This window comes from Notothenia rossii, assembly GCF_949606895.1.
Source record: "Notothenia rossii genome assembly, chromosome: 11".
NCBI lineage: Eukaryota > Metazoa > Chordata > Actinopteri > Perciformes > Nototheniidae > Notothenia > Notothenia rossii.
In genome coordinates this window covers 17,535,716-17,563,547 of record NC_136910.1, presented here as the reverse complement: position 1 = coordinate 17,563,547, position 27,832 = coordinate 17,535,716, and the positions used below count along the sequence as shown (strand labels likewise).

Below are 27,832 nucleotides of genomic sequence, written 5' to 3'. Positions count from 1 at the left end.
CTCTAACATGATCTTGTGTATTTAAATCAAATATTAAGCTGAGACACTACAAGAATATAAGGTCCTTTTTCTAACACCATGATTTCTATCACCATGATTAGTTATATTCATATTCTTTTTATTTTTACATGCTATGTTTAAATATGCAAATGTGCATCCATTTCCAGAACAGACATCTGAATATCGGATAGAGCCAGGTTCAAAATAAAAGTTGTATTTTATTGGTATATTAAAGTCAAAGGGAGAGGGAATTATGGATATGTCACTGTGTCACAACAACCATATGAATATAATGTTCTATAAAGTGGTTATTATATATGGGAGTATGAGAAAAAAAGTTCCATACATTTTGAAAGACCCTAAAGGTACAATGGGTTGAAAATTAACAAATCAATATTACCACCAACATTGCCAGTTGATTATTCTTTGTGCCATTCTAACTATATCATTATTTCTCCTCCAGTTAAAAGGAAAGAACGGCGTAGAGTTCCTGGTACAGTACGACACAGAAAGCATCATCCATGACTGGCACAAAGTCTTAGTGGACACCATACGGCAACTGGTAAGTGCTTCCATCAAAATGATCCCCTTTAAACTGCAGATAAATCTCCAGCTAATCAAATCATTTCTGTTTAATTACTGCTAATGCTTGGTAACAGCATTGGATTGAAATCATAAAAAAACTAAGACTGACATTCTTATTAAGACTAAGGACAGACTTATACACTGTAAGATGGTTGACATTTTTTAAATATATCTCCAAATGAGCATGATTGCAGATATCACCTGGATTCCTATTGAACAAATATGCTATGTATTGGTCAGTCTATGTCCATAATACCCAGAAATATACTTTCCTAAAACTCCAGGTCACTTTATAACACTATTTTTTCCCAAGTTATTGAATTCATAAATTAAATCATATTCTATCTATATTTGACACCTTACACTACTATTACATGGATGAATTAAGGTTTAGTAGTGGGAATTGAGCAGACAGTTTGCTGTAAGTTTGTCTGACTGACTCCCGTTGTGTATCTGTTGATCAGGAGTACCAGGACCATCACTCAGAGGACGAGGACGGGGACTTATATGAGAAGATTGGCGGCACAGAACGAGACGACAAGTTAGGAGGCGGCATTGACAAACGAAGATGTACGCTGAAATCTTCTTGTTTTTAATGCGCTGTAAATGATGTCATCATTCTGACCTAGTTAGACACATCAGATCCCATCAAGAGCTACAATTATTTTAATATATAACATTTATTTTTCCAGCCTCCAAGACGACCGTCACACACTCTTCCAGCGGTGCAGGAGACTCGGACCAGAAGAGGGTTCGGACCAAGCTGATGAAGTTCCTCATGAAACGGCCCACGCTGCAGTCTGTGAAGGAGAAAGGCTACATCCGAGGTAAAAACAACATGAAATAACAAAACATAATGTTGTTCTCTTCAGGCTGTGACTGGTTTGAATAGAACCTAAATGAAAAGTCAGTTTCACTCAACCTGACATTGAACACTTCCTGTTTGTGGTCATACTTATATTTAAACACACACTGTTTTGTATTTTCCAGTGTGCATTTCATGTCAGGCCAGATAATTTTTCACCCACAAGAGGACATTTGTTTTTCAGAAAGACAGCATAAAAGCAAGTGTCATAAAGCACAATTATAACTGAAGACATTAAATGGAATTATACATGATTCACATATTTAAATAAAATTACATCAGTTATTTTTATGCATAGGAGGAGTATGATATCTTATACAGCCTGCGCAGTCTAAGGAATTTTAATCGGTGACATATTGTGTATATAATCTTCTATAATCTGTATTTGCATGTATAAATTGGGATATCGTTATTTATTTTGTCCTGAATTATAGTTTTTTATGGCAGTTAAATTAACTTCTCATATGCATGCTATAGTCTGCCTGAGAGTAATCCATACTTTTTACAGTACATTACGTGTAATGCATAATCTGTATGGACATGTTCTAATGTTACAAAATGAGTCATGTGTAGTTTTGAAACCCCAAAAGCTACATCTCTGCATATATTTTCTTCTCTCTATGTTATATTTTCCCCAAATCACAACTATATTTTTCAATTGTAGGACTTATTCATTCACTCTCCTTAGTATTACGTACTAATACAACTAATGATAATAATGTTTTTCTTCCCATAGACAATGTGTTTGGATGCCATCTGGGCACACTGTGCGCACAAGAAAGGGCCACAGTTCCTAGTTTTGTGGAGAAATGTATCAAAGCAGTGGAAAAGAGAGGTAATCCAAGTTGTTTGTGTGACTTTCGGAATCATGATGGAAGTATTGTTTTTCTCTGTGTGCAGTATACAAATTGACTTACTGTGTGATCATTTACAGGTTTAGACATTGACGGACTCTATAGAGTGAGCGGGAACCTGGCTGTCATTCAGAAACTACGCTTCAAGGCTGATCATGGTAAAGTTTACCACACAAATAAGTGCATTAAGGTCAATGTATTCAGTTATTCTTCATGCAGAGGAAGTATGCATATGGTAGTTTACTGCAGGCTGTCACTGCAGACAGCAGCGCCCCCTGCTGTGCTTTAACAGTCTGTGCCCCTGTTGTGTTGTCACAGAGGAGCTGGACCTGGAGGACGGACAGTGGGAGGACGTTCACGTCATCACCGGAGCGCTGAAGCTGTTTTTCCGAGAGCTTCCTGAGCCGCTTTTCCCCTTCAGCCACTTTAATAAGTTCATTGAAGCAATCAGTAAGCAGATCTTTTATTCAAAAATCAAATTTTGACCAACTAAATCACCCTTAACGACAATCATTTGTGTTTAATGTGTAAAAATAGCAAATATTAAGATGAATATTGATATTGCAAACAGTGATTTGTATATTTGTATTATTTGTATAACTGATCATGTCCTGTTTTTCTAGGAATTCCTGATTACAACACAAAAGCGTCTTGCATGTATGAGCTGGTCAGGTCCCTTCCTCCTTCAAATCATGATACCATGAAACTCCTTTTTGGGCATTTACGCAGGTATGTTTCTTTTTGTAATTATATATTTCTATTTAATATCAAATTGTAAAGTGAATAACAGTAATATAAGAGTACTACATATAAATAAATTAGAGAGAAAGAATATATATGAATTAATGAATACAAAATTATAATCATAAAAACAATAATAAAGTCATAGGTGTTTTTTATTTATTTTTTCAAAACATTTATTTATTTAATCTTTTCCTTCTGGTTTGCATCAACTTGTTCCAGATCTTGATGTAAAAGTATATAGTTGAAATGAAAAGAAACAGGAAATTAGGACTTATTACATTATCCTATTTATTTTTCTCTGACAGGCTCATTGAATATGGGGAGGACAATCGCATGACTGTGCAGAATGTGGCTATTGTATTCGGTCCGACTCTCCTCCGGCCAGAGATGGAGCTTGGCAACATCACCATGCACATGGTCTTCCAGAACCAGATAGTGGAGTTCGTCCTGAACGAGTACGAGCTGATGTTCTATTCCAGCTAAAGCCGCCACGAGCCTCCAGTGAAGAGCTGTACAATCGTCTGAAAGTGCTCAAGCTTTTTGAAGTTCTAGATTTTCTTTTTTTACATGCACATAAAAAGCTTCAGTGCAACGTCTAAAATGAAACTTCTCTTGTAAAAGGGCCCTTCAAGTTTTCTTTGCTCAGAATATTTAAGGTTTAACCACACAAATTAGAAAAAATCAATCTTCAAATGGTCTTAGCTGAGAATATTTGAAGCATTTTAAACCACAGTGTCAGGAGGCTGACGCTGTTACAACTATCTTCGGCAGTATTGTAGGGTTGGAAATCCAATGAGGTTTCCTTTCTCAGAGCTTTTTAGCTTGTTGCTTAGGTTGAAAAAGGACTGTGTCATATTGCTCTCGCTCCACTCTAGCTGTCTTAATCTCACAAGTCACTTTCCTGAGATTTTATTTGTTTGTTTTTTATTACTTGCTTGTCTAAATCGCACCTAGAACCTACCGAAGTCAAACCTGGACGAATGCATTAATGCTCTCTTAAAGAAATCTTCAATAATTGCCTCCATCTTTATTTTTTAGAAAGTTTAATGACATTTAAATCTTGTTTTAAATTTGAAAATACAGTTTATCACCTATGGCAATAACTGAGATTGTATTCTAATATTGTATCATTTTTACCCATGAATTGTATTGTAATATAGACCTGTATAAAAATAAATATTAATATCAACACCTTGCTGTGAAATAGATGGTAACAAAGAATACTTGTGCAACTTATAGATTATTTTCCAGTGAATGAAATCCCACTTTCCGATCATGTTGTTCTTTAAGAAACTGTATGATAACACCATAGAAATGTAAACTAGTGATGCATTCTTTGACAGTAAAAAGATTCTCACCATGAAAAAGAAAAGTGGATTCTAGAAGACATTCCTGACCTGTAAATAGAAATAGAAGGCATATCTATGCTGAAAGTTGTTGGAAATGCACAATTTATTCCATAATAAAAAATAACTTTGTAAAAAAACTACAGCTTTGAATTCATTTCTGTCACAATAGTCATGAAAATGTAAACATGGGATTAATTCACATGGTGTAGGTTTGAAACAAGTTAAATATGATATAACTAAAGCTTGAGTAAAGAAATATGAACAGCAATGTGCTTTAATTATCACAGTGAAATTGTTAATTTTGCCAAATGTCCCTTTTAGACTGTTTTTGTTAGGCATGTTATATTATTTATTACCATAATAATAATTATAGATAACTATAAATACAAGAAGTGTATACAGTAAGGCTGTTTAACAAATGTAAAAATGTGCACTAAAATAATTGGGTAAATGCACGTATTACCATTCATTCAGTTTATGTATTTAAGATTTAGATTTGATATATATATATATATATGTATATTTGTGTAAAATGTTTCTATTAATTGTGTATGTTTTTATTTGTTATTCTTTTTTATATGTTATCAATTGGATATAAATCTGTCTTTAAAAAATAAATAAATACATGTATTTATATATAATGATTTATTCATATATATTCCTATAATGTTGTTATAATGTATGTTTATTTCGTAAAGTGTAAAATCTGTGTAGCTAGTCGGAACCATTTGAGCGGTGGGACGGACTTCCGGAAGTTGAGCACCGCATCAACTGCAATGAGTTTTGAGTGGCCCTGGCAATATAACTTCCCACCGTTTTTTACGTGAGTCAATTCTTCTAAACCACATTTAAAACATGTATTAGCCCTACTTATTAACCGCCATTGTTTCTTTGTTAAATAATCGAAGTGTGTTGCTTTGCTAGCTACTATCATGGTAGCCGGAGCTACCTTGCTAAAACAAAACAGCTAGGGAAGTGGACCTGTTTTTCTTCTAGTGGCTCTCTAAAGTTTGTGAACTCCACTATTTGACTTGTTTAGGTTTGACATTTTAAATACAATTTAAAAATAAACATCTTAATGAGGAATGGTGGTGTGTGCCAGTTTAGAGAATTAGTTTAGCTCGTAGTTCCAGCTAACGTTAGCTGTTTTGGTAGCCATCACTGCCTCAACTTCAGCTACCAGACTACACAGTGTGTGTATGCCACCAACGATAATGAATATAATACATACATGCTCACCAACTATTGAACAGAGTTATGGCCAATTTGGTTACCCGTCAGATTATGTGACCTGGTTTGTGATATAAGCTTTAGCGAATATAATTGTATTATTGGTCACACCCTTTATAGCAATAGCTGCTACCAAAACATTTTCACCCTATTTTTAAATTGGATCACAATCGTTGGTTGCTTTTATTTAATTTTGACAACTGAGTATTATACAGTAAAACTTTTTTTTTAATGAACTTTACTCCAATTGGCAATAATGTTAAAGCACTTTAAGTGACTGTTACAATCTTTTCTGCACTGCTTTAACATGACACCCTGTTGTTTTATAGTAGGGCAGAAAACAACACACAAACAGACAATTTTTTTGATTTTGCAGCTAAAATAATTACCTCAACCTTCAGGTCAGAATATAATGGAAAATAAAAAGTAATATATATCTAATTTAGGGGATAAGTGGGAAGGCGTTTTTTCTTCCCGACCAATAAAGGCCACTTTTAGGGATTTGTATCTCATTAGCTGATGATGTTACAGATATCCCCTCCCCCTAAATCTTACTTCCAAAGGGCTTCACAGAATTCAGCGAGGATGAAGTGAATATTTGAATTTGAATGTAAATATGGGAAATCACACTTTTCTCTATGGAACTGAACGAGAAAGCATTCATAGGCGTGTCATCATACGGAAACTTGGAATATTTATTGTATAAACAACCTCTAAATGAGAAGATATTTAAAAGGTCACAACCTTTGATAATAGTTTTAGGCGTGTGTGTAGAGCAGCTGACAGTATTTATTTGGCCTTTTCCAGAAGTCGGTCCTCCAGGCTGACATAACAAATATCTAACTACTGTCTCAGGGTATCTCTCACTGTATCATCCTTCAGTAAATGTTCTTATCTGAATTTTAGCTGCTTGGTCGGGTTTTATTTTTCATAAATAGGGATGGGAGAATGATAAGGTTTATCATTAGCCACAAGTTTACCGTAGTGTCCTTTATTGTTAATGTCCTCACAGGTGACTTCAAATAGAATATATAAATAAATACAGGACTTATAATGTTAGAAAGAACAGACTCAACCAAAGTTTCCATTTATTGTTTTTGTATTCAGGGGGACTTTATTTAAAATTGTTTGTTTTTCCCTTAAAAGGATGTGATCTGAAGAAACGTGCCCTTCTCTCTGATGCAATAACAATGTCTGTTTCTTCACAAAATCTAACGCAACTTAAACATAGCACAACGGTCCAAATATTCACAAAATACACATATGCCTGGACATGCAGAATTCTTAAAAAAAGGAAGATATAGCAAATAACATGAACAAGCTGTAAAATTAAAGCATGACACTATTGATGACAGCTTCCCTAATATCTATAGCTTAAATCTACTTAATAAAATGCCGTAAGAAAAGTGAGCTTTACACTGATGTGTGTGTGTTCTGTTTGCAGTGAGTGCCATTAGCTTGTTGTTTGTCCTTCAGTGTTGACGTCTCCTTGTCTTCCTCTCTTTGTGGACAGGCTACAGCCCAATGCTGACACCAGACAGAAGCAGCTGGCGGCATGGTGCTCCCTGGCTCTGTCCTACTGCCGCCATCACAAGCTCTACACCCTGGACGTCATGGAGGCCCAGGAGAGCCCCGTGTTCAACAACAAGAAGATAGAACGTATCCTTCAAGTCCAGTAAAAGCCACCATTTCACCACACATAAAACATGTTCAAAACAGTTCCAAGTCCATATAGTCTCTCATGTTTGCTTATGTTTCATTTGGATCGCAAGTCAAAGGTTTACAAGCTGTTTCTTTCTTAGGATGTAAAACGTAATTTTAACCACAGGATATTATTGTTGACGCATTAAATTAGGGTGTTTTTTAAAGAGGAAATATTATGCTCATTTTCAAGTTCATATTTGTATTTTGTGCCTCTACTGTGACATTTTTCAGTGCTTTAATGTTCAGAAAGCTCTCATATTTTTCTCATACTGCCTGTGCTGCAGCACCTCTTTTCCCCCTCTATCTGAAACCAGAGCCCAGTCTGCTATGATTGGTTAGCTGGCTGGCTCTGTTGTGATTAGTGCTGAGAGATGTCCCGCCCCTTAGCCTGTCATTTACAATGTGCAAAAGCCTTAGGCTGGAGCCACACGAGGACGATAACGCAAACGGACCGAAATCGATATCAAAAAAGTATTCCGTCCACACGCAAAAGGCACCAGAAACGTGCCCGTTCACACGAGACCGCTCGAAAGCGCTGGAGATGCTGTAGTACATATGCCGGGCCTGTAAGTGGCGCTATACTCCTGCCACAAAAGCAGTGAAGAACACTTCCCGCGCATGGTTGCCCTTCTGTTTATTCTCCGCTGTGGACGCTCTTGCTCTTTTTCTCCCTCCACGAGGCAAGCGTTTGCTCCCGCTGCTGTAATTCAATGCAATCCCCGTCGAGGCAAGCGCTGTAATTCCCTCCGGTAGTCCACCAGCAGCTGACAAACACCCACCTCTCCGCCTCTTCCAAGGGACGAGGGGACCGTGCGGCAGAGTTTCAGTTAGATTTTTTTCCGCCGGTCAACATGTCTGTTAAAGTTTAAATCTTCCGGACAAAATTAGAAAAGCGCCTGTCAGAGGTCTTCTTTGTTATTTATTGATCTTTAAAACAAATTGATAACGACTCTATTTTATAATATAAGAATAAAAAACGGAGCGTCTCTTTTCCTCCCCCTCTTCTGACAGCCCAGCAGCTGATCTCTGAGCAGGAGAGGCGGGGCTATTGCTTGCTTCAACGTTATTAGGAAATGATCGTATAGGCGTAAACACGGAGCCGTTTGCCCCCCCCCCCCCAGAGCGTTAAGTTTGCAGATCTACCCACCTTGGAACCCTTTATCGTTTTCTGCGTTTCCATGTCGGCCTTGTGTGGCTGAACCGTCCATCTATCTGATAGAGAACTGTAGCAGATACGACCGTTATCGTCCTCGTGTGGCCGGGGCCTTAGTGTTACATGTTGATGAAACTATGTTACAAAAGTAAATAAAGGATAACCTTCAAGGCTCTTCATTCAATAAGGCAATAGGACCCCTTTAAATGCTTTTTCTAGAATGCCCCTATTCTGAGATTTCTTACATTTATTTTCAACATTTAAACAGTATTTATATGATATATCTTTTTTTTTTTTCTTTAACCAGAGACCTTAAAAGATAAAAGCAAATACAGTGACAATGAACCATATGAGCATAACAACTATATTTATAAATATATTCCCATGTGAATGAGGCAGTGTTAGGACATTTATACGCTAAGAACAAGACATTTGATTTCAGACCTGTACATTTGTTACTTTTTCTCTTTGGCCTTAACTGATTTTCAGGAAAACTGTCAATGGAAGCAATTCAAGTTGTTTTTGAGCAGTTGAGTAAAAAAGGTACAATTTGTTCGCACAATGTTGATTAAGAGTACTTATCTCACTGCCGAGCTTTGAATTCATTTCAACAATAATACATTTGAATCCTTTTATCGTCTGAACTCAGGGAACCTGGAGTGGCTGGACAAAAACAAGTCTCGGTGTTTAGTCATGTGGAGACGACCGGAGGAATGGGGAAAATTAATATACCAGTGGGTGAGTCATCAAAACTGAAGACAGACTGTTCTGTCTGTGAAACTGTATATCTGTGGAACTGATGAAGGGTAATGGGAAGAAGAAAATGTTCTCTAAAGCAATAAGAGGTAAATTGGAAAGGAGTGTCAGTTCTTGCTGTCAGAGCATGGAAACTGAAAAAGGACCAAAAAAAGCACTCTCTCCAGTCAGTGTGCTGAGCCTTTGAAATGACTTGGCAGCTCTCTGCAGTAATCTGATTTCTTGAATGTCATATAAATGAGAGACTAAGTTTCCCTAAGAGGATTTTTCTCCAGCTGATTTCTTGCCCATGCATAACCAGATTTTAAATTGGCTCTTTATATGCACTCAAGAAGAAGAATTCTAAGCCCAAATTCAACCGAAACTAACACACATTTGGTGCCTTAAGTCTCAATACATTTCCCCTACAGTATCTTTGAATGACTTTGAGGATTTTTGACAACCTACAGTGTTCAAATGTCAACAAAATGACTTATCCTTTTTATAAATAAATAATATAATAAACCTTTTTATAGGGCAAATTTTAAAGACACTTTGAATTACAATCAGACTACTGTATTTTTCCTGGGGGAAATTAGGTTTCATTACAGTTTCTCTTTAAAACGATATCAAAAGAAAAAAATACATGTAATAAAAAAAGTTCGATAAACACAATAAGTTTAAGTAAAAATGTGTAATAAAATGATAAACAAAAATAAATAAATTGTAATAAACATATTTTTAGGAAAAAGAGGTTGAACTAAATATGTATAGAAAAAATATGTATAAACACATAGTAAACTAAATATGTGCACATTGTACTTCAATATATAACATGTAAATTACTACAAACAGTTGTGTATTAGTACTTGCAATTAATACTGAGTTACACAGCATAAGAGGCTGCTGATGTTGCAGTATGTCTTATAAGTTTGTATTGAACACAGGCTTAGGAAGGCTATATAAATGGTGCGGGATGGATAAGTCAAATGGTGGAATATCGCCTGTTTTGTGATATAAAGAAGTCACAACGGTAAGAAGTCCCAGCTGGTTGATTTACCGGGAGAAGCCCTAGTTTTCTTTATGTCTGATGAAAACTTTGAGTTTTTCGAAACATTCTTTGCTTCACGTTATTAGAAGCTATATCTATGACCGTGTGCTCCAAATCTCATCCCTCTGAAACAAAAACAACTTTTCATTTCAGCCATCCTCATTCTGTTGTTTAATGTTTTAGGTCTCCAAAATTGGGATGGTCAACTCTGTGTTTACACTTTATGAGTTGGCTAACGGTGATGACACGGAAGGCGAAGGTATGGTGCCATTTCTAATATTGACATGAAGCAGCTTCAATACGTTTTGTTCTAATTGATTTACATACTGTATTGAAATATAATGCCATAATGTGAAGTATGCATAATGAGACTTTGAAGAATCAGTTAAACATTTTTAAAGCATATCTGAAAAGTACAAATAAAAAAAGCTTTTGTTTCAGTTTTAGTGAGAAGTATGTGTTTACTCCACTCCTTTTTTTTATAAATGTTTCATTCTTTTTTAATTGCTTGACCTCTTTTTAATACTAGCCCTGAAATGTTAGTCACATTTTTCTCATTCTACCTCCTGATAATAACCATGATGTGTTCCTCCAGAGTTCCACAGTTTAGAAGAGTGGATGCTGCTGCGCTCCTTGCAGGCGTTACAGACGGACGGCAAAGCAGAGATCATCACCATGGATGATGGGAAGGGTGTGAAATTCTTCTGAAACGGTGCTGGAATCACACAAACACTTTGTCTGGGAGCCCTCATACTGTATCTCATAGGCAAATACTAAGAATGAGCCATTGAGGGCCAGACAAACTACTCCTCAATGTTCAGAGGATGCTTTGTGCTGCAGATGATGTTGCCTTTAGGTTTGTTCAAAGCCTTTTTCTTATTGAAAGACAACCAATGTTATATCTAAGTGTTTCGGGAGAAGAGCATTTAAGGTGACAACACTTTTAAAGAAGTCACAGGTAAATTTTTGCCATTTAAACTTGCAATGGGCCTTTTAAGGGACTAAATAATATCATGTCTGATACTCCTGGGCAAATCTCTCCCCACAAGCTGTACTTTACTCTCCTTAATGTAAATATGTCTAGTTTTACCCTGATTTCCCCCCTAATTTTCTGTATAATTGGATCTGGGCGTTTTTTGATCTTCTGTTGTTCCAACGAGACGTCCCAAAGCCATCCCAGAATGCAACACCAGGGGGACTTTTTATTTAGAGAACACATGCTTCCAGAAGAGGAACACCATAGACTCGGACCACCACTCCTGGCTGACTGGGTGTAATAATAGTGGACTTTATGAACAGATTACTGTCATCCTCTTACTGTGCTGTTATAGCTACTGTGACACTCCTGTTCTACTCTCTCTCTGTCTATATTCAACTTTCTTTTTTTTCATATCCTGGAGGAAAATAAATTAGAAATTTGCTAAATGTGCTTCCTTTTTTGCTTCTTTAAGTGATCCGGGGGTCTTAGCTGTTGTGTGTACACATGATGATTGATAATGTAAACAGTGACCCACAGTGTGCAGACGTGTTATGATCTACTCTCTGCCTGCAGCATGTGCTGTGCATTTCCGCCTGTGGGGAGGATACAGCTCCAAGGAATCCTGTGTGTTTCTGATAACAGTCAGTGTGTGTCTGTGCAGGTGGGGCACAGTGTGGCCTTGGCTGATAAAAGTGTCCTGTTGCAGCAGCGGTTTGGCCCCCCCTGCAGGTTAGGCTCACACTGCACTTTGTCCACATCCAACTTCATCTTATATTCAGTGTTTTCCTAATTATTCAGTATAAAAAATCAACACATGACAACATGTGACGTAATATAAGTAAAAAAAAGTGAGGCATCATAATGAAATAAAGATAACATTATTTGCACAACTCCATTTTAAATAGGATGCTACATTCAGTAAAGATGCAGGAGATAAGGTAAATGTAAAATAATAAACAAATGTGTATATATATATTAATAAAAAGCGGACGAAAAAAAATTAAGTATTTTAAAATACCTTGAAGATAGGCAACGAAATCAAATGTATTTTCAGACAATTCCTCTAGAATATCAAGGATATGAGCATATTGTTTATTGTTTGTAATTTGGAGAAATGTAACGGTCCTAAAACGTCATGTAAACGTAGACTAAAATATTCAATGTCCCCGGTAAAATGAATCAAGTTTTTTTTATCGTTTAATATCATCCATCTTAATTTTATAACCTGATTTGAGTGTCTTTGAGTAAGAATCTCAATGAGGACTCACATTCCTAAAAATAGATGTTTAGCTGTTCCATCAGTTTGACCAAATGTCTATTTATAATCTTCCTAGGGCTATCTCTCTCATTCTTGTTAATCACCTGAAGTCAGACTGAGTTTAGCCTGGCGTAAAATGACCGGTTGTAACGTAATTCAGAGAAACTGAAGCTGTGATCAGGGGCCAATTAGAAGAGGAGATATCCTGTTCTGTACAGTGTGAAGAGACCCTGTCAGTACAAGGACATGTAGATAGTAGATCCTCTCAAAAGCACGGCCCTGCTATTAACTTACATATGACCAACAATTAGATTTTATAAAGTGTCACAAAGAGTTTATGGAAACCAACTACGCGTAAAATGAAAAACAAAACTTGCTGATTAAATGTTTGGGTTTGAACTAACTCTAGTTTGCAAACCTTTCTACTGTAATTACTCCCTGATGATAGTCTCATTAGCGCGTCAAAGCTGCGAGGGGCGGAGTCGGGAGCGCGCACTGGGAGCACACAGGACGCACGGCCCTCCGGAGCACTGTTGATATAGGCAGCGCCGTCCTTCCAGCGCAGGTTATGGCTGAGGACTTTGTGAAGAGAAGAGGACAACTCGGATTATTTGATAGGAACTATACGTTAATCTGCTTTTATGTGCGCAATTCCTACAAGCGAGTTGTTTTTACGCATCGGCAGCGATGAGTAAGTACATTTTTCATACTTCTTGTGTTTTTAAAGAGATATTCTAAATAGATACAGGTAATATAGTAAACATCCATGTTGGATCTTGTATTGTTAGTCATTTTATAACCGGTGTTTGTCTTAAACCTCTGACATCATGGGAAAGTTAGTGTAACGACTCTTTTGTCCCGGTGCCATCTCCACTTTTAGGCTCTAAATCTAGAAGGCGTTGAGTCTGCTACAATGTCACATGCACAGGTTGAGATAGCAGGACGCGGTTTCCCGGGCCTCTCTGTGGATATGAACGACGACTGCTTAACCCGGGTCCCATCCGTGCTGAGGACGCGCGCTTTGGGCGCACGGAGAAACTCTTATGGGCTGCAGAAAATTACCATGGACATTGATTCTCCTCTGTACAGCGGCGTGCTTTCCAAAGCCTTGTCCTGGTCAGCTGAGAATATCCCAATACTGCTCGAGTCCAGAGCGGAGGATGAGAAAACTGAAGAGTTCCCGCGGTCGCCTTCTCCTGTTTCCAGCCCGGGCACCAGCTCCAACACGCCCCCCAGCAGCCAGGGGCCAGACGCCGGCTCTCTCACTGGAAACTGGGACCCCGAGCCGAGATCCAGGGTTCGGGACGCTGGCAGCTCGGAGTCTGAAAATGAACTTCACAACAAACAGCTCAAGATCTCATTACAGATCGCGTTTGATGCTCAGTTGGAGCGGGATGAGAAAGAGGACGTGGAGACCAAAGCGGTGGCGACCTCACCCGATGGAAGATATCTCAAATTCAACATAGAGATTGGGAGGGGGTCTTTCAAGACGGTCTATAAAGGACTGGACACGGAGACAACAGTGGAGGTTGCATGGTGTGAGCTACAGGTAGGATGGTTTCTTTTATTTTTCACTGTAAGCTCTCAATTAATCTTTGAAGTTGCTCATTTGAATGGATATGTCTGCATTCAAAAGTTCATCATTGGCTGGGAGGGTTACAGGTATAAAGGCAATATACAACAATTGTATTTCCTTTGTGTACACTTCCACACCGAGGCTGCATTTAGTTACAATGGAGATGATAAGATAAGGAAAGATATTAACCTGTATTGGTTACAAGAGGGGAAATGCAGGTGTTGCAGTAGCTCCAACTAAACTATACATGAATGATCCAATTAAAGACACATTTAGGAGGTGAAAAGTTACGAGTTCACACTGCAGTATATCAAGCCACAGACCCATCTCAGGTATACAGGCTGATACTTTCCCTACTTGCCCTTCCCTCCCCCACTCAGCTCTAATCCCCTCCTCAGGTCACCGGAGTAGATGTGAAGCAGTTTATCTACTGATTATTACTCCCTTTTGACCTTGAGTTGGGCTGTGTCAGGCCCGTTCACGGTAACCCAGGTCATCCTGTCAGCAGCGAGCACCGACTGCACCACTCTGCCCGCCATGATCCCCTCTAATCTCTGTTTTCATTAACAACCAATGACACCAAGGCTGGCTCTCAGGACGGACACCTCAAGTGCCAAACTAAGAATTACCTAAGAGGCGATATATCATTTCAGTTCAGGTCTGACGATCTGCCAACAGTATTTGTGTGTGATAATACTTCCATTGGATTGTTTCCATATTGTTAGGCTGGACTATGAGATCTCAGAGCTAATGTTACATTTAGCATGCAAACATCACAAGTAAGAAAGACCAATTACATCACACTATTTCTGTCTATCCTCTCACATGAAAACATACAGAGGTGTTTTTGTGTGTGTATGGCATACACGACCAACCAGCCTCGGTAGCAGGTGCTATGTCTCTTGCTGGTTTGATAGCACAATAGAGGATTTAAAGATTTAACATCCTAACATTTGCTGTTTTGTGTGACGTGCATTGGTATCATAACCCATGTGAGCCTCCTTAGAAGCAAAGTTGAGCCCTTTGAAAGCTGTGCTACTGATATTGGACTGCATAGCCAGTGTCAATATCACTTTTACTCCGATTAGTCTAATCTTAAAGACATTCGTAGTTGTCCTGAGGCAGTGCTGCCCATGACAGAGCATCTTACTCAATATCTACAAGGTAGTCTTTGTCCTGCATTTAGAGCTCTGCAGGAGGCCCATAGACACTCATGGATTATACAGGGTGAAGTGGATCCGCCCCCAGGACTCAGTTTCACACATCAGCAGGATGGGACTTCTGCTTCAAGAGCCCACCTGTCAGTTCAGACAACAGGTGTCTGTTTGGGGAAAGCAGAAAGAGAATCACTCCCAGGCTCTGAGACAGATATGTCCTTATCTGCTCTGTGTTTTCTAATTTAAAGCCCCAATTCAAACACAGGCAAGGGGCCATCAATATCTGTGAAGTAACCTCTGAACCACTTGCTTTTAACTTTTGTGGATAGAAAATTGTGTTGCAGGTATTTAGCTGGGGGCATACTGGAAATAAGCATGCTATTTCATCTCTTGACTCTAGACATGAGCCCATTTAAGCTCCTGAATCGCTCCTGATAAGCTTAATGGTAGTCATTGTTGATATGGTTCCTGTTGTGATAAATTAACCTCAAAGACACAAACTCAGCTGGTCGCATTTTAAAACTGAAATCAGCTCTCCATGCGCCCCGATTGCTTAAAATGAACACAAAGGCTGGCTGTTGGTGGCTAAACACAATCACCTCCGTAATGTTGACGGAGCAGCAGCTGAAGGTGCGTCATTACAAGTCAGGTAGAAATTCCTTAAGCTGTTTTAACTATGTGTTACTGAGTCAGAGCTGTAACCTGCAAAAAGGTAAAAATCAGTTGTTCACTATGCAGGGGGGCTTTACATCTGTTTTACATGATCCACACTTACAGATCATCACTTAAATGAGTCTTATTTTAAACAGAGATGCTCTAAGGAAGTTACCTGTTTGCATTATATTGCCAGTGTTGTTACACTGAACACACGTTTGACAGGGCAGTGTCCACAGGAACGTTTTGTGTTCGTATTCAAAAAGTAAACAATGCATTTAAATTCTTCCATGACATTCAATAACAAAGCTCAGCCAGGACAATAAATAAGTCACGTCACTGCTTATACAATCTGCAAACTTATATTAAGATTGTAACACAATAGAAAAATAATCATAGCTTCCTTAAGCTTATATTAGCAGTGTTTGTATAGGTCCTCCTCAGGTCAACATTAACATGAGGGAAATTATGTAATACATAGGCTATACAGTATGTATAATGTACACAAATAACATGTCTCGTTCCTGAAAATTACCAGTCTTGGGTTTGGTTTAAACACTGCTCAAAATAGTGGGTTGTTACTCTTTACTATTATATTCTTGATTATTATTGGTATCCAGCCCAGACAAGATATAGCAAGGGGACGTTTGGACGCTTTTGAAAGGGTAAAGTAGATCAAACTAAAACAAAGTCGCCAGAACCGGACAGTACCATGGCAACCACCTGTGATTCCAAATGTACAGTACACATGCTTTACTACTAGTTTATTCTAAGTACGACTGTCATTTGCAACATGTACATCATGCTGTAATAAAGAAGGCCTGAAACTATAGCCATTAAGAACAGAAAGTCATGTTTACGATGTTTGCTAAGGTAATAAATCAAGTGCGATGTAGGGTCATTTTCTCATAGACTTCTATACAATCGGTATAAAACACCTTTCCCGGTATTGTTTTGTGGATATATGCATTTATTTGTATGCAACTAACACATGGGCACACCCTTTCACTTTGCAAAAAAATCGAGACATTTTGGATGACCTTGCTGTCCTTCCTTATCTAATCTACACATGCCCAGTGAATACAAACAAATGTAAAGAAATCTGTTTAATCACAGGTTTACAGAACACTCTACGTTTTAGAACATATTGTACTCATGAGTCTGGGTCCAAATTTGTTAAATGTATGTTCTAAGCTGAGTTCTATCTTCTCACGATGTGCTGCAACATTTTCTGACTCATATGCCTTTATCGGTAACACTCATTCTTTACATTCTTTATCGTCCCAGTGATTAAAAAATATATACTTTCCTTTCTTTTAACTGTCGCTGTTTTTCTGTTGTTTTAAAAATGGATTCTAATAGTAATCAATTAGTTCCTTCACATACTAATTTCAACTCCGATAGAGCACATACAGATAAACAGTGAAACAAAATGGCTTCATCTAATATCAGGCTGATTGTATCCCACATTTTACAGTTATTTAGAAACTGTTGGGATTGCATCTTGAGATCTTTAAAGTCGATCTGCTCTAAACTCTTACCTGTGGTACCTAGCAACCCTCTCCCCATAGGCTCTCAGGTGCCATAGGCAACATAAACTAGGCTTTGATGGAAATGTAGAGGTCATAAAATATGGATGGGCCATTGTTTGGTCTGAACCTACTTCCAGTCATTCTAGATAAAGAGTTTATAATGTGTACTTCCTACTGCATGTCATTCTTTATTGCTGCCTCATAACTGCATGAGATATAAGATATTGAATCACAACTACATGTACTACCAGTAGCCTCTTTCCAGCACAACCAATTTCTTTAGTAACTAATGAGAATGACTGCACTGAAGGACTGATCCCTTTTGATGAGCCCTCCTTTAAAGAGCAATCATTGCATAAGATCTCATCTTATTGAAGGGCAGCTCCAAAACTGTTTCTTCCAGTAGACACCCAGACACTTTTATACCCCCATGTTTCATTTGTAAACCTAAACCAACGCACATTGTTTAACCATGCTCCATTTAAGCAGTCTCACCATGCTCCATGCCTCCTGTATTTCCACCAATATCAGTGTCTATGTAGGCCATGCTTAATGCAAGATTGGCTTGAGTCCATACACAAATACCCAGCAGCCAATATTTTGGATGCATATGATACATACAGAAAAATAGTTTTTCTTTCTTTTTTTGAGAATATGTATGGCTAATTTGTGGTTACGAGGTAAACAACAAAGCAAAAGCATTTCTGTTGCCTCCCTCCTTTAGCTCGTCTGGGCCTCAAACTAGCCTGGCTGTGTAACCTGTATCTGAATGTGGCTAGTGTTCAGTGACATAACACAAGCTGGGGGCTCCTATCAGCGACAATGTAGCCAACATCAACACTGTCTTCCCTTGCAGGGTGCAGCGAGATCCAGCTTATCACGGCCTGCCAATGTTCTCTGAGGGGAAAGTGAAGGAGGCCTACATTTACTCATGCTAGATAACAGTGACTTATTGGCAGTTGTTGATTGTATGTTAGTGACTTATTGAGGGTGGATACTGTAGGGACAAGCTGGGACAGCATGGTGGCTTCCAGTTCTGGAGCCTGGGGCTGTTTGGTGTGTTTGTACGTTTCTGTTGGAAACAAAATCACGCATAATTGTGAAGGCAAGCTCGAATGTGTTTTTCCGACATGACATCCATGCCGGAGGGGCTGCAGTGACCCTAACAGGATGAAAGGGTCGAGAAAACAGATTGTTGGACGGTACAAACTTGTCCAATGCTCCAAGAATGTAAGTTATTTCACCTCACAGTTTAAAGTGTCAAATAACTAATGTTGCTCAAGGTCATTCCTTTAGTTTTGCTAACTTTTTACATTTGAGTTTATCAATGTACTAATTTCTTATATCATGTTTTCCATTGATATGTAGCTTATTTGTATCACCTCTGCCTATCATGTTTTCAGTTGGGTTTGTTTGTTCAACAGAAGGATTACGGTTAAAAGCCGTTTTCATGAAACTTGGAGGAACCCCTTAAATTTGCAGTGGATCCAAATCACAGGACAGTTACACAATTTACAATTGGCTTTTTTTATTAGCAATGTGTGAAAGGGCAGGGGAAATTAGTTTACTTCCATATAAAATGAACAAAATGTTACTTTGTCAAAGAGCCCTTAAAACATATCAAAGTATCAAGATAATTTAGATGTATTTCTCATTTTATAAATGTATTACTGATCAGTTTACAAAATGTGACATATAGTAATTAAATAATACGCTTATAATAGCTTCTTTCTTTTTTGATGAATCGTAAACAAATCACCTCTAGATAAGCCAGATAATCAGGCTATACCGAGACATTCAAAGTTTCTGTTTGTTTTTCTATTATGATTAATGCCTTAACAAACAAATGTCATAAAAGAGAATATGCAAAGATACTGTCCACTAAAAGGATCATACGTAATATGTCACCTCTCATAATAATGAAAAAGGGAATTATTTTCATTTGGGAGCAGCACTCAGCTGCTCAACGAGTTATTCTGCCAGCCACAAACTGGCAACACTTAGTGGAAATAAAACACTATAAACTGGTTCTACATCTGCCAGATGCAATGACTGAGCTATTGTACTTTACCGTACAGTACACCAGATTGCTGCTGGCATAGCGTCTGTTTCTGCTGAGTCGCTGCTTTTATTGGGAACCCTCTGTTCTGTTGATCGATTCTCCGTGTGAGATTTCAGCAAGTGGCCTGTTTAAAGTTTTCCATCTTCCAGTCATAGTATTCTTTAGTGAGCCATATATTATATAACCACTGGCTCTGCTTCATGTGGAGTGCTTATTTTTGACCCAAGTCTCATCCTTTGAAGATAACATCAATATCAATGCCAATGCTCAGAATTGGACACTATTGGACTTCAATCAGGGTTGACGATGAGTCTGCCTCTCGCAAATGTTTTTTTCATTGTCCATTTCATATCTGCTTATTTGGCAGATGAATTGATTAAACACTCTACAAATGACTACAGAAAATAGTGACAAATGTTCATCATCCCAATGTTTCATATCCCAAGTTGGGCGACCAAAAGCTGAAAACCCAAACATTCATATTACATACAATATTCTATCTTAGAAATAAAGCAGAGAAACACCAACTCCTTATATTTCAGTTTGTTGGTTACATTATATATGACCAACTGGTGACTCATCAATCTATTGATTTATTGAGCACATGCTGACAATCAACACATTTCTCCTATCATTTTCAACTTTTGACAGTCCAATGTCCTACAAAGATTAGCATTAAAAAAAACTGTTGAAAATACCTATTCTCTACACAGGGTTTATGGTATTGACAGTGTGTGACTGTACAGCTATTCCTTTGGAGGAAAACATGTGGTCACCATGCAGTGTGGGCTCTGGAGAGGCCCGAGTCCTGCTTCCTAAACACACCAAAGACCTCAAGTTTTAATAGAGCTAGCTGTTGGGGCTCTGAAGCTGGTAAGGTAAAAACCTCCAAGGGGACACCTCCGGTCATTTCTGAACTACCCATGTGTTGGAGCGTGCAGGACGGAGGTGTCGGGGGTGTACATATGCTCTAAATGACCATGTGAGCCCTGGGATGAATTGGCCATTGGTGTACAGTAATGGCTCTGCCTGTTTGGGGTTCCGGCACGTTGCAATACCCATCAACAAACACTGTAATGTGTTTTCTCAGTCAATAGAAAAAATGAATTTGTTTTACTCCAAGGCTTGAATTATGCAGTCTTTGCTCATATTTATCTTCTCAGTTACATTCATGCTCTGAAAATGTCCGTCGTTTTGACTCGGTATTGGACAGAGTTGAGCAGCCAGTCAAGGATTCAAAAATCTTTCACCTTGTTGCCTTCCTGTGACAAGGGCACCGCTTGCATGTTGTCACTTCGTAAAGTATATCCGGTGCTGTTTGCCAGTGGCACTTGATATCACATCCTTGTTGGTCGGGTGTATCACTATGCGGCTGCACCCCTCCTGCAGCCGGAGCTAAAGTTGAGTACAAACAAACTAGGCAACAAAAAACAGTTTCATCATGATGCATTTCAGTTCAGTATTTCACTTTCTTTATGATGTACTTTCACAAAAACATCTATACAAAACACATATTTTTTCGATTATGAAGTGAATGAATGGAATGTTCAATTCTTCCTAGATATTTGGGATTTCAAGCCACTTTTATCAGCCTTATAAAAAGCAATACTAAAAAAGAAAATGAAGAGATGAAACCCCCTTCTCTGCCTCTGGCTGCTGTGCCGGAGTTCATAACAACCTCAAAAGGCTTTGCTGTAACTCTCTCCTGGTCATATTTCTGTCAAATAGTAGCTCCCCACAAAGCTTAGCATATTGTCCTGCGTGCAGAGCCAGATGCTTGGAGCTTGGATCATGACAGGTCTAACAGGGACAAACCCTTAGTACCAAACATTGGGGGCAAGATACAGTACATTTGAGTGGCATGAGGTTAGATCAGATTCAATGAGATTTAACTGTATTGAATCATTTCAGAGTTTGGGTTTTAAGACAATGAAAAGCAACCAACTGAAGAGAAAAAATAGGGAAACAAATTGCAATTACCACTGTCTTATAGCAAACCCTTAATTACATGTTTTTAAATATATAGCTAATGTCTTTATTATTGACAAGGACCTTACAGATAATTTTAAAGCTATTTATAAGAACAAACATCCCCTTTCCTGTTATTCTACTTCTATAAGTTAGGAAAAATAAACCTTAAAAAAGAAAGAAAGATAACCTCCAATTCAATTCGAATACTTCATCTTGATTAATGACTTACTTTTATAACTTTAGAGCCAAAGGCCTATTTTAATTTGAAAAAACAAAGTATTTAGTAACGGATAGCATTTTTTTATACCTGAATTATTTCTAAATAGATTAAACATTTCACATCCTGGCAACCCAAACACAGTTTGTATCAATACCTTATAACTTATATTGATCAATCCATTAGTTAAAAGTTACAAACCCTTAATTAATTGGTGCCAATATTCACAAGATAGTTTAGATTGTTAGACTTTCTCCTTCATTCTTGTAAAAATAATGACTATTGTTAAAAAATGTTGGCCTGTAGAAAACTCTTAAAGCTAAAAAACCTAGAATACAAAATGGTTTGGGAACCATTAGCCTCAATCTATTTGTATTGTGCTTCTCCTGTTGTGTGACACCCAAGTAAACTTAAATGAACCATAAAAACATGTATGAGCAAATGTTTCTGGCGCCAGGAGATCCGCCCAGGAGGGATACACCTTTCAAACTTGACAGATCTACATTTTCACAAACATGCTGAGGCCTGCAGTCTGTAGTAACAGTAACTCAGACTATAATTATCGTAAATATTTTAAAAAGAATTATGCCTGGGGTCAATCTCATAATCTTAATTAGTTTGGGGTTTCCATCTGTCAATAATTAGATGATAATAAAGGTTATTGTGAAGCTGTTGGTAAGTTTAATGTTCATATCATAAAAAAGTATTAACATCCTTTTTAGCATATAATATGACCCCCAGAAAGACTCACTCCATGGAGGCCGACAACATCATAAAAGTCAAATAGAAGAAATAAATCATTTTCATGTTTTTAAAAGAATGACGTAAATCTTGTAAAATAGCATATTTACAGTCAATTACTGTATTTATGATTTCAGTAGCAGACAGTAACTGGTCACAAAGGTTGTAAAGCACACAGATCATTTGTTGTGGCTGACCACTTAAGTCAGTTTAACCCAGTTTAAGAGACCACCGATTCTTCTTGGACCTTTATAGCTGTCAGAGACGTCACTGTGACGAAACATGACAGGCTACGAGCTAAATATATGTTGTCTACTTACGGAAGAGGCTCATGTGACACATTACTTGTTACTTGCTTCATAAGTAAGCTTTTCACATAAGTAGGTAACTAGCAAACTACTCGGCCTGGTAAAGCTGCACAAATGTTCTCTTTTTTTCGATTTCCAGTGCTATAAATTCGCCAATTCTTTGGTTCCCTGTATAAAGGATGTTTCCTCCAGGCATCTTGTGATCTCTCCGTGGTTCCCTGGGTTTGCTAAAGAGGACAACGTGTTTGTTCCATTCATACTGTTCTCCTTGAATGCCACTACACTGAGAAACCTGCCTGTATACTCTATCCTGCAGCCTTTCAAAGCTTCCTTCCCTTGCAGGGCTATTTGGTCAGAATAGAGCTCCAATGCCCTCTCTTCTCTGTTTTACTTTGACCCAAGGTCAGCTGAAAGTGTGACAGGTCAACTGGGTTTCAAACTGCATACACGCCACCCAAGTCACAAAGGGGGCATTGTTCAAAAATCACTGATGAATTATTGTGTTATCGGGCTGAGTTATCCCCTAACATATTACATATTGATTTCAGCTTACAAATAAAGCATTTATCAGACATATACAGTTGGGCAAAAAAGTATTTAGTCAGCCACCAATTGTGCAAGTTCTCCCACTTAAAAAGATGAGAGAGGCCTGTAATTTTCATCCTAGGTATACCTCAACTATGAGAGACAAAATGAGAAAAAAGAAATCCAGAAAATCACATTGTCTGATTTTTAAAGAATTTATTTGCAAATTATGGTGGAAAATAAGTATTTGGTCAATAACAAAAGTTCATCTCAATACTTTGTTATATACCCTTTGTTGGTAAGGACAGAAGTCAAACGTTTTCTGTAAGTCTTCACAAGGTTTTCACACACTGTTGCTGGTATTTTGGCCCATTCCTCCATGCAGATCTCCTCTAGAGCAGTGATGTTTTGGGGCTGTCGCTGGGCAACAAAGACTTTCAACTCCCTCCAAAGATTTTCGATGGGGTTGAGATCTGGAGACTGGCTTAGCCACTCCAGGACCTTGAAATGCTTCTTACGAAGCCACTCCTTCGTTGCCCGGGCGGTGTGTTTGGGATCACTGTCATGCTGAAAGACCCAGCCACGTTTCACCTTCAATGCCCTTGCTGATGGAAGGAGGTTGTCACTCAAAATCTCACGATACATGGCCCCATTCATTCTTTCCTTTACACGGATCAGTCGTCCTGGTCCCTTTGCAGAAAAACAGCCCCAAAGCATGATGTTTCCACCCCCATGTTTCACAGTAGGTATGGTGTTCTTTGGATGCAACTCAGCATTCTTTCTCCTCCAAACACGTCTAGTTGAGTTTTTACCAGAAAGTTCTATTTTGGTTTCATCTGACCATATGACATTCTCCCAATCCTCTTCTGGATCATCTAAATGCTCTCTAGCAAACTTCAGACGGGCCTGGACATGTATACTGGCTTAAGCAGGGGGACACGTCTGGCACTGCAGGATTTGAGTCCCAGGCGGCGTAGGGTTTTACTGATGGTAGCCTTTGTTACTTTGGTCCCAGCTCTCTGCTGGTCATTGACTAGGTCACCCCGTGTGGTTCTGGGATTGTTGCTCACCGTTCTTGTTATCATTTTGACCCCACGGGGTGAGATCTTGCGTGGAGCCCCAGATCGAGGGAGATTATCAGTGTTCTTGTATGTCTTCCATTTTCTAATAATTGCTCCCACAGTTGATTTCTTCACACCAAGCTGCTTACCTATTGCAGATTCAGTCTTCCCAGCCTGGTGCAGGTTTACAATTTTGTTTCTGGTGTCAGCTCTTTGGTCTTGGCCATAGTGGAGTTCGGAGTGTGACTGTTTGAGGTTGTGGACAGGTGTCTTTTATACTGATAACGAGTTCAAACAGGTTCCATTAATACAGTTAACATGTGGAGGACAGAGGAGGCTCTTAAAGAAGAAGTTACAGGTCTGTGAGAGCCAGAAATCTTGTTTGTTTGTAGGTGACCAAATACTTATTCTACCGAGGAATTTACCAATTAATTCATTACAAATCCTACAATGTGATTTCCTGGATTCTTTCCCCCCATTTTGTCTCTCATAGTTGAAGTGTACCTAGGATGAAAATTACAGGCCTCTCTCATCTTTTTAAGTGGGAGAACTTGCACAATTGGTGGCTGACTAAATACTTTTTTGCCCCACTGTACAAGCAACTGTAGAATAACTATTTTCCATTATCACAAATTGCCATGTCAGAAGCGCATCAAAAGACAATGATACTGCGCTTATATGTAATGGAAAGAGGTGGATCAGGGGGGTAGCGTGCAAGGAAAAGTTACCAGTTACTGGAAATGTGCCATACAAATCTCGCTTGAAAGGCAAGAGGATTATATAAGAAAAGAGGTCTTACAGGACGGTAGTTTAAGTGCAGAGCAGTTTAGGGAAGCATTTTAAGAGAGGTTTTACTGAGTTGTTAAAGGCAAACACCACACAGGTTAAGAGATGTCAAGAATAACAAAGTCAACACGAAGATATAAGATCTCCTGGTTCTCAAACAGAGGTGATGCAATACTTTCTACAGCACCAAACAGGGAACAACCTCTTACTTGTAAAAATATATTCAAGCTCGACCTATAAACTGACCTGGAAGATTCAATGGTTTTATTGTTGTATGCACAAAAAGCTACAGAGTAAGTGTTGGCAATGAAAGTCTTAAGTCCCAGGCCCCGCCAACAATGCAGCATACTATACTTAGGACAGAAAATAAATAAGGACATTAAATACTGCAGTTAAATATAGTCAAAGCCTTAACCAAGTGGATGATATATTGGCCGGTTTTAGCTTATTAATACATATATAAGCAATAAAAAATAGCAGTTCAAATATGCCATGGTAGATTTTAGGTAATTTTTGTTTTCATTACATAGTTTGTCCGCCATACAACATCGAAAAGTATATTTCTCAACTCTTAAATGTGCGGTACAAGTGTATTTTTAACACAATTAAAAAATAAACAAAGAAAGTATATGTGGATATATTGTTATGTGATATTTTAAAATCCCAAATATACATTTTGAACTCAAGAGTCCAGTACGGGTCACCTTTACCTGTATTCATATCTAGAAAGATAATCTAAATGAGATGGAAAACACTTTTTAGTGATGAAATAGAAGGGATAGCTCTAAGGCAGGTGATTAGCCGGGCGCCACAAGTCAGGTCAGGCTGTCGGGGCGAGGGCAGCAGTCAGCAGCGTCCTGATGAGATTAATGGCTAACCTCCCTCTGCCCACTCCGTTTACAGAACATTTTCTCTTGCAACCAGCACACTGCCACTTCAGTTCTCACCTGCGAAAATCTAAATGCAGCACTGTACCGCTGTAGGTGACTACGTGCATGTTTACACAAAGCGTACGTTAGCCAAAATGGGTATGTCCGTGTTACAGGCATGAGGTCAGACTTGTTTTTCCCTCCTTTTAATCCCCATATCTTGGCGAGCTGGACGTCACCACCTCTGAGACAGTGCAGATTCCCTCCTGCCTCTGTCATCAGAAGGTCTCTGCTCTTTATCTGCAGGGCTTCTTCCCTGTCAGCATCTGGAATTCAGGAGTGATGGCCTGAAAACAGCCCTCTCAAATATGTTAATGACAGGAAGAAGAGCAGAGAGAATACCTTTTAGTCTCTAAAAGGGTTCAAGCTGAGGTCAAGGTAGATGGGAAAGTATGCCAGATGATTTTCATTATGTCTGGAATACACACAAAATGGTTCCGTGACATTTCATGATCAAAGTCTCTGTCTTCCTTGATCCCATGCTCCATATCTACAATTTATAGCTGCCACTAATATTTATAATCAGGGTTGACTAATTATTACTGTGTTATTCAATTGACCAATTTATTGTCCAGCCCAAATGTCCTCATTTCCCCTTTATTAAGGGACATTTTCTTTTCATCTTATTGTCAACAAATACAATGGCCGCTAGAACCAATTAAACCCTACTAAAGTGTGTTATAACCTTTTTCTTCTTTGCCATAGAGCGTCATTGTTTTTTGAGACAGAGACAGCTTTGTATCCTCACATGTTCGGTCCTTACAACAAACATGGGCACTAGTTTTGAGATAACCCCAAATTCTCGGTCCTGCTGTGGTACTGTATACCTAAAGCATCGAACGTGTGTTAATCCACCACTTAAAATAGTCCCTAACTAAAACCCAACAAACAAATGTTCTCTTCTTTGAGTAATGTTTGCTAAAAACCGCAGTGCCCAACAGTTTATGGAAATGACTCAAACGTAATATTTGTGACAAGATTTATGTCTTCAGTAGGTACTAATGTGTATCTGTAAAATATAAAGAGACATACCAACACATAGTTTTGGTGTTTTCATGGGAAAATATACTATGATTAACATCAATTTCAATGCAGAGTATCCAAGTATTCATGAAGACCTGCATTGAAACCCAAGCTTTAACCTTTAACACACATCCCTGCAGGCTATAAGTGGATCCATTTTTCACTTGCCCTAGTTTTCTCTCCGTATTTAGTCAAGTTTCCTACAGATCCCGCAGTCTGTCCACACTGACTGGAAGTTTTTCCAATCCTGGTCAGACTTACTTCTATCTGTATCATTCCCGTTATAGGCGGCAGTGCACACCACCTGGTTTGGTGCGAATGTGTGCCGACATGTCGTGTTCATGTCCTGGTTGTCATAATAGGACCGCTGACAGGGACTTCTTAATACCAGTGGCTCCTCTACCATCAACACAGCTTATGTAACTCCACTTATGTGGCACCCAGCCCAAATATTTCGAACCCCGGCCAGTGCAGACCCCCTAACTCAACACACACACCTCCCAGCAGCAGCTAAGAATAAAATATCCAGCTGGCCGTATGAGAGAACTTTTACCAGAGGCACGTTCACACACCAATTAACCTAGACTGTTTTTGTGGATATATTAGCTTCTCTATTCAAAATGGCGATGGTTTGTTTATGTGGCTATCCCCTGGATAGCTTTCTCAAAAGTTTCCCAATGTTTTGTGGCCTAATTTTTCCAGAGAGGAGAGGGGAAAGAGAGTGTTGGAGACAGATAGATGCAATCAAATATCCGGTGGGAAAGTTAGATAGCTTTCAACAGA

The 27,832-nt window shown here is 38.6% G+C and overlaps 3 protein-coding genes across 9 annotated transcripts in view; all 3 read left to right on the top strand.

The window, feature by feature from the left end:
* The window catches only part of LOC307024184 (rho GTPase-activating protein 27-like), a 29,233-nt gene extending 24,696 nt beyond the window's left edge, over nucleotides 1–4,537 (top strand). For all 4 annotated transcript variants that reach the window (XM_079658099.1, XM_079658098.1, XM_079658097.1 and 1 more), the window contains 8 exons: nucleotides 464–562; nucleotides 1,050–1,155; nucleotides 1,278–1,412; nucleotides 2,187–2,285; nucleotides 2,385–2,462; nucleotides 2,623–2,754; nucleotides 2,928–3,033; nucleotides 3,354–4,537. In XM_079658099.1, the coding sequence (XP_079514225.1) occupies nucleotides 464–562; nucleotides 1,050–1,155; nucleotides 1,278–1,412; nucleotides 2,187–2,285; nucleotides 2,385–2,462; nucleotides 2,623–2,754; nucleotides 2,928–3,033; nucleotides 3,354–3,531 (933 nt within the window). In that variant the 3' untranslated portion in view covers nucleotides 3,532–4,537. The remainder of the gene's footprint in view (nucleotides 1–463; nucleotides 563–1,049; nucleotides 1,156–1,277; nucleotides 1,413–2,186; nucleotides 2,286–2,384; nucleotides 2,463–2,622; nucleotides 2,755–2,927; nucleotides 3,034–3,353) is intronic.
* A 575-nt stretch (nucleotides 4,538–5,112) lies between these two features.
* Nucleotides 5,113–11,695, top strand: vps25 (vacuolar protein sorting 25 homolog). Its single transcript, XM_079658112.1, has 6 exons — nucleotides 5,113–5,220; nucleotides 7,141–7,286; nucleotides 8,974–9,027; nucleotides 9,134–9,222; nucleotides 10,454–10,529; nucleotides 10,866–11,695. The coding sequence occupies exons 1-6, from the start codon at nucleotides 5,174–5,176 to the stop codon at nucleotides 10,976–10,978; spliced, it is 525 nt and encodes a 174-aa protein (XP_079514238.1). The 5' UTR covers nucleotides 5,113–5,173; the 3' UTR covers nucleotides 10,979–11,695.
* A 967-nt stretch (nucleotides 11,696–12,662) lies between these two features.
* Nucleotides 12,663–27,832, top strand: part of wnk4a (WNK lysine deficient protein kinase 4a) — a 45,125-nt gene continuing 29,955 nt past the window's right edge. For 2 of the 4 annotated variants that reach the window (XM_079658095.1, XM_079658094.1), the window contains exons 1-2: nucleotides 12,663–13,198; nucleotides 13,388–14,056. In XM_079658095.1, the coding sequence (XP_079514221.1) occupies nucleotides 13,421–14,056 (636 nt within the window). In that variant the 5' untranslated portion in view covers nucleotides 12,663–13,198; nucleotides 13,388–13,420. The remainder of the gene's footprint in view (nucleotides 13,199–13,387; nucleotides 14,057–27,832) is intronic. The other 2 variants (XM_079658093.1, XM_079658092.1) reach the window with 2 other exon arrangements.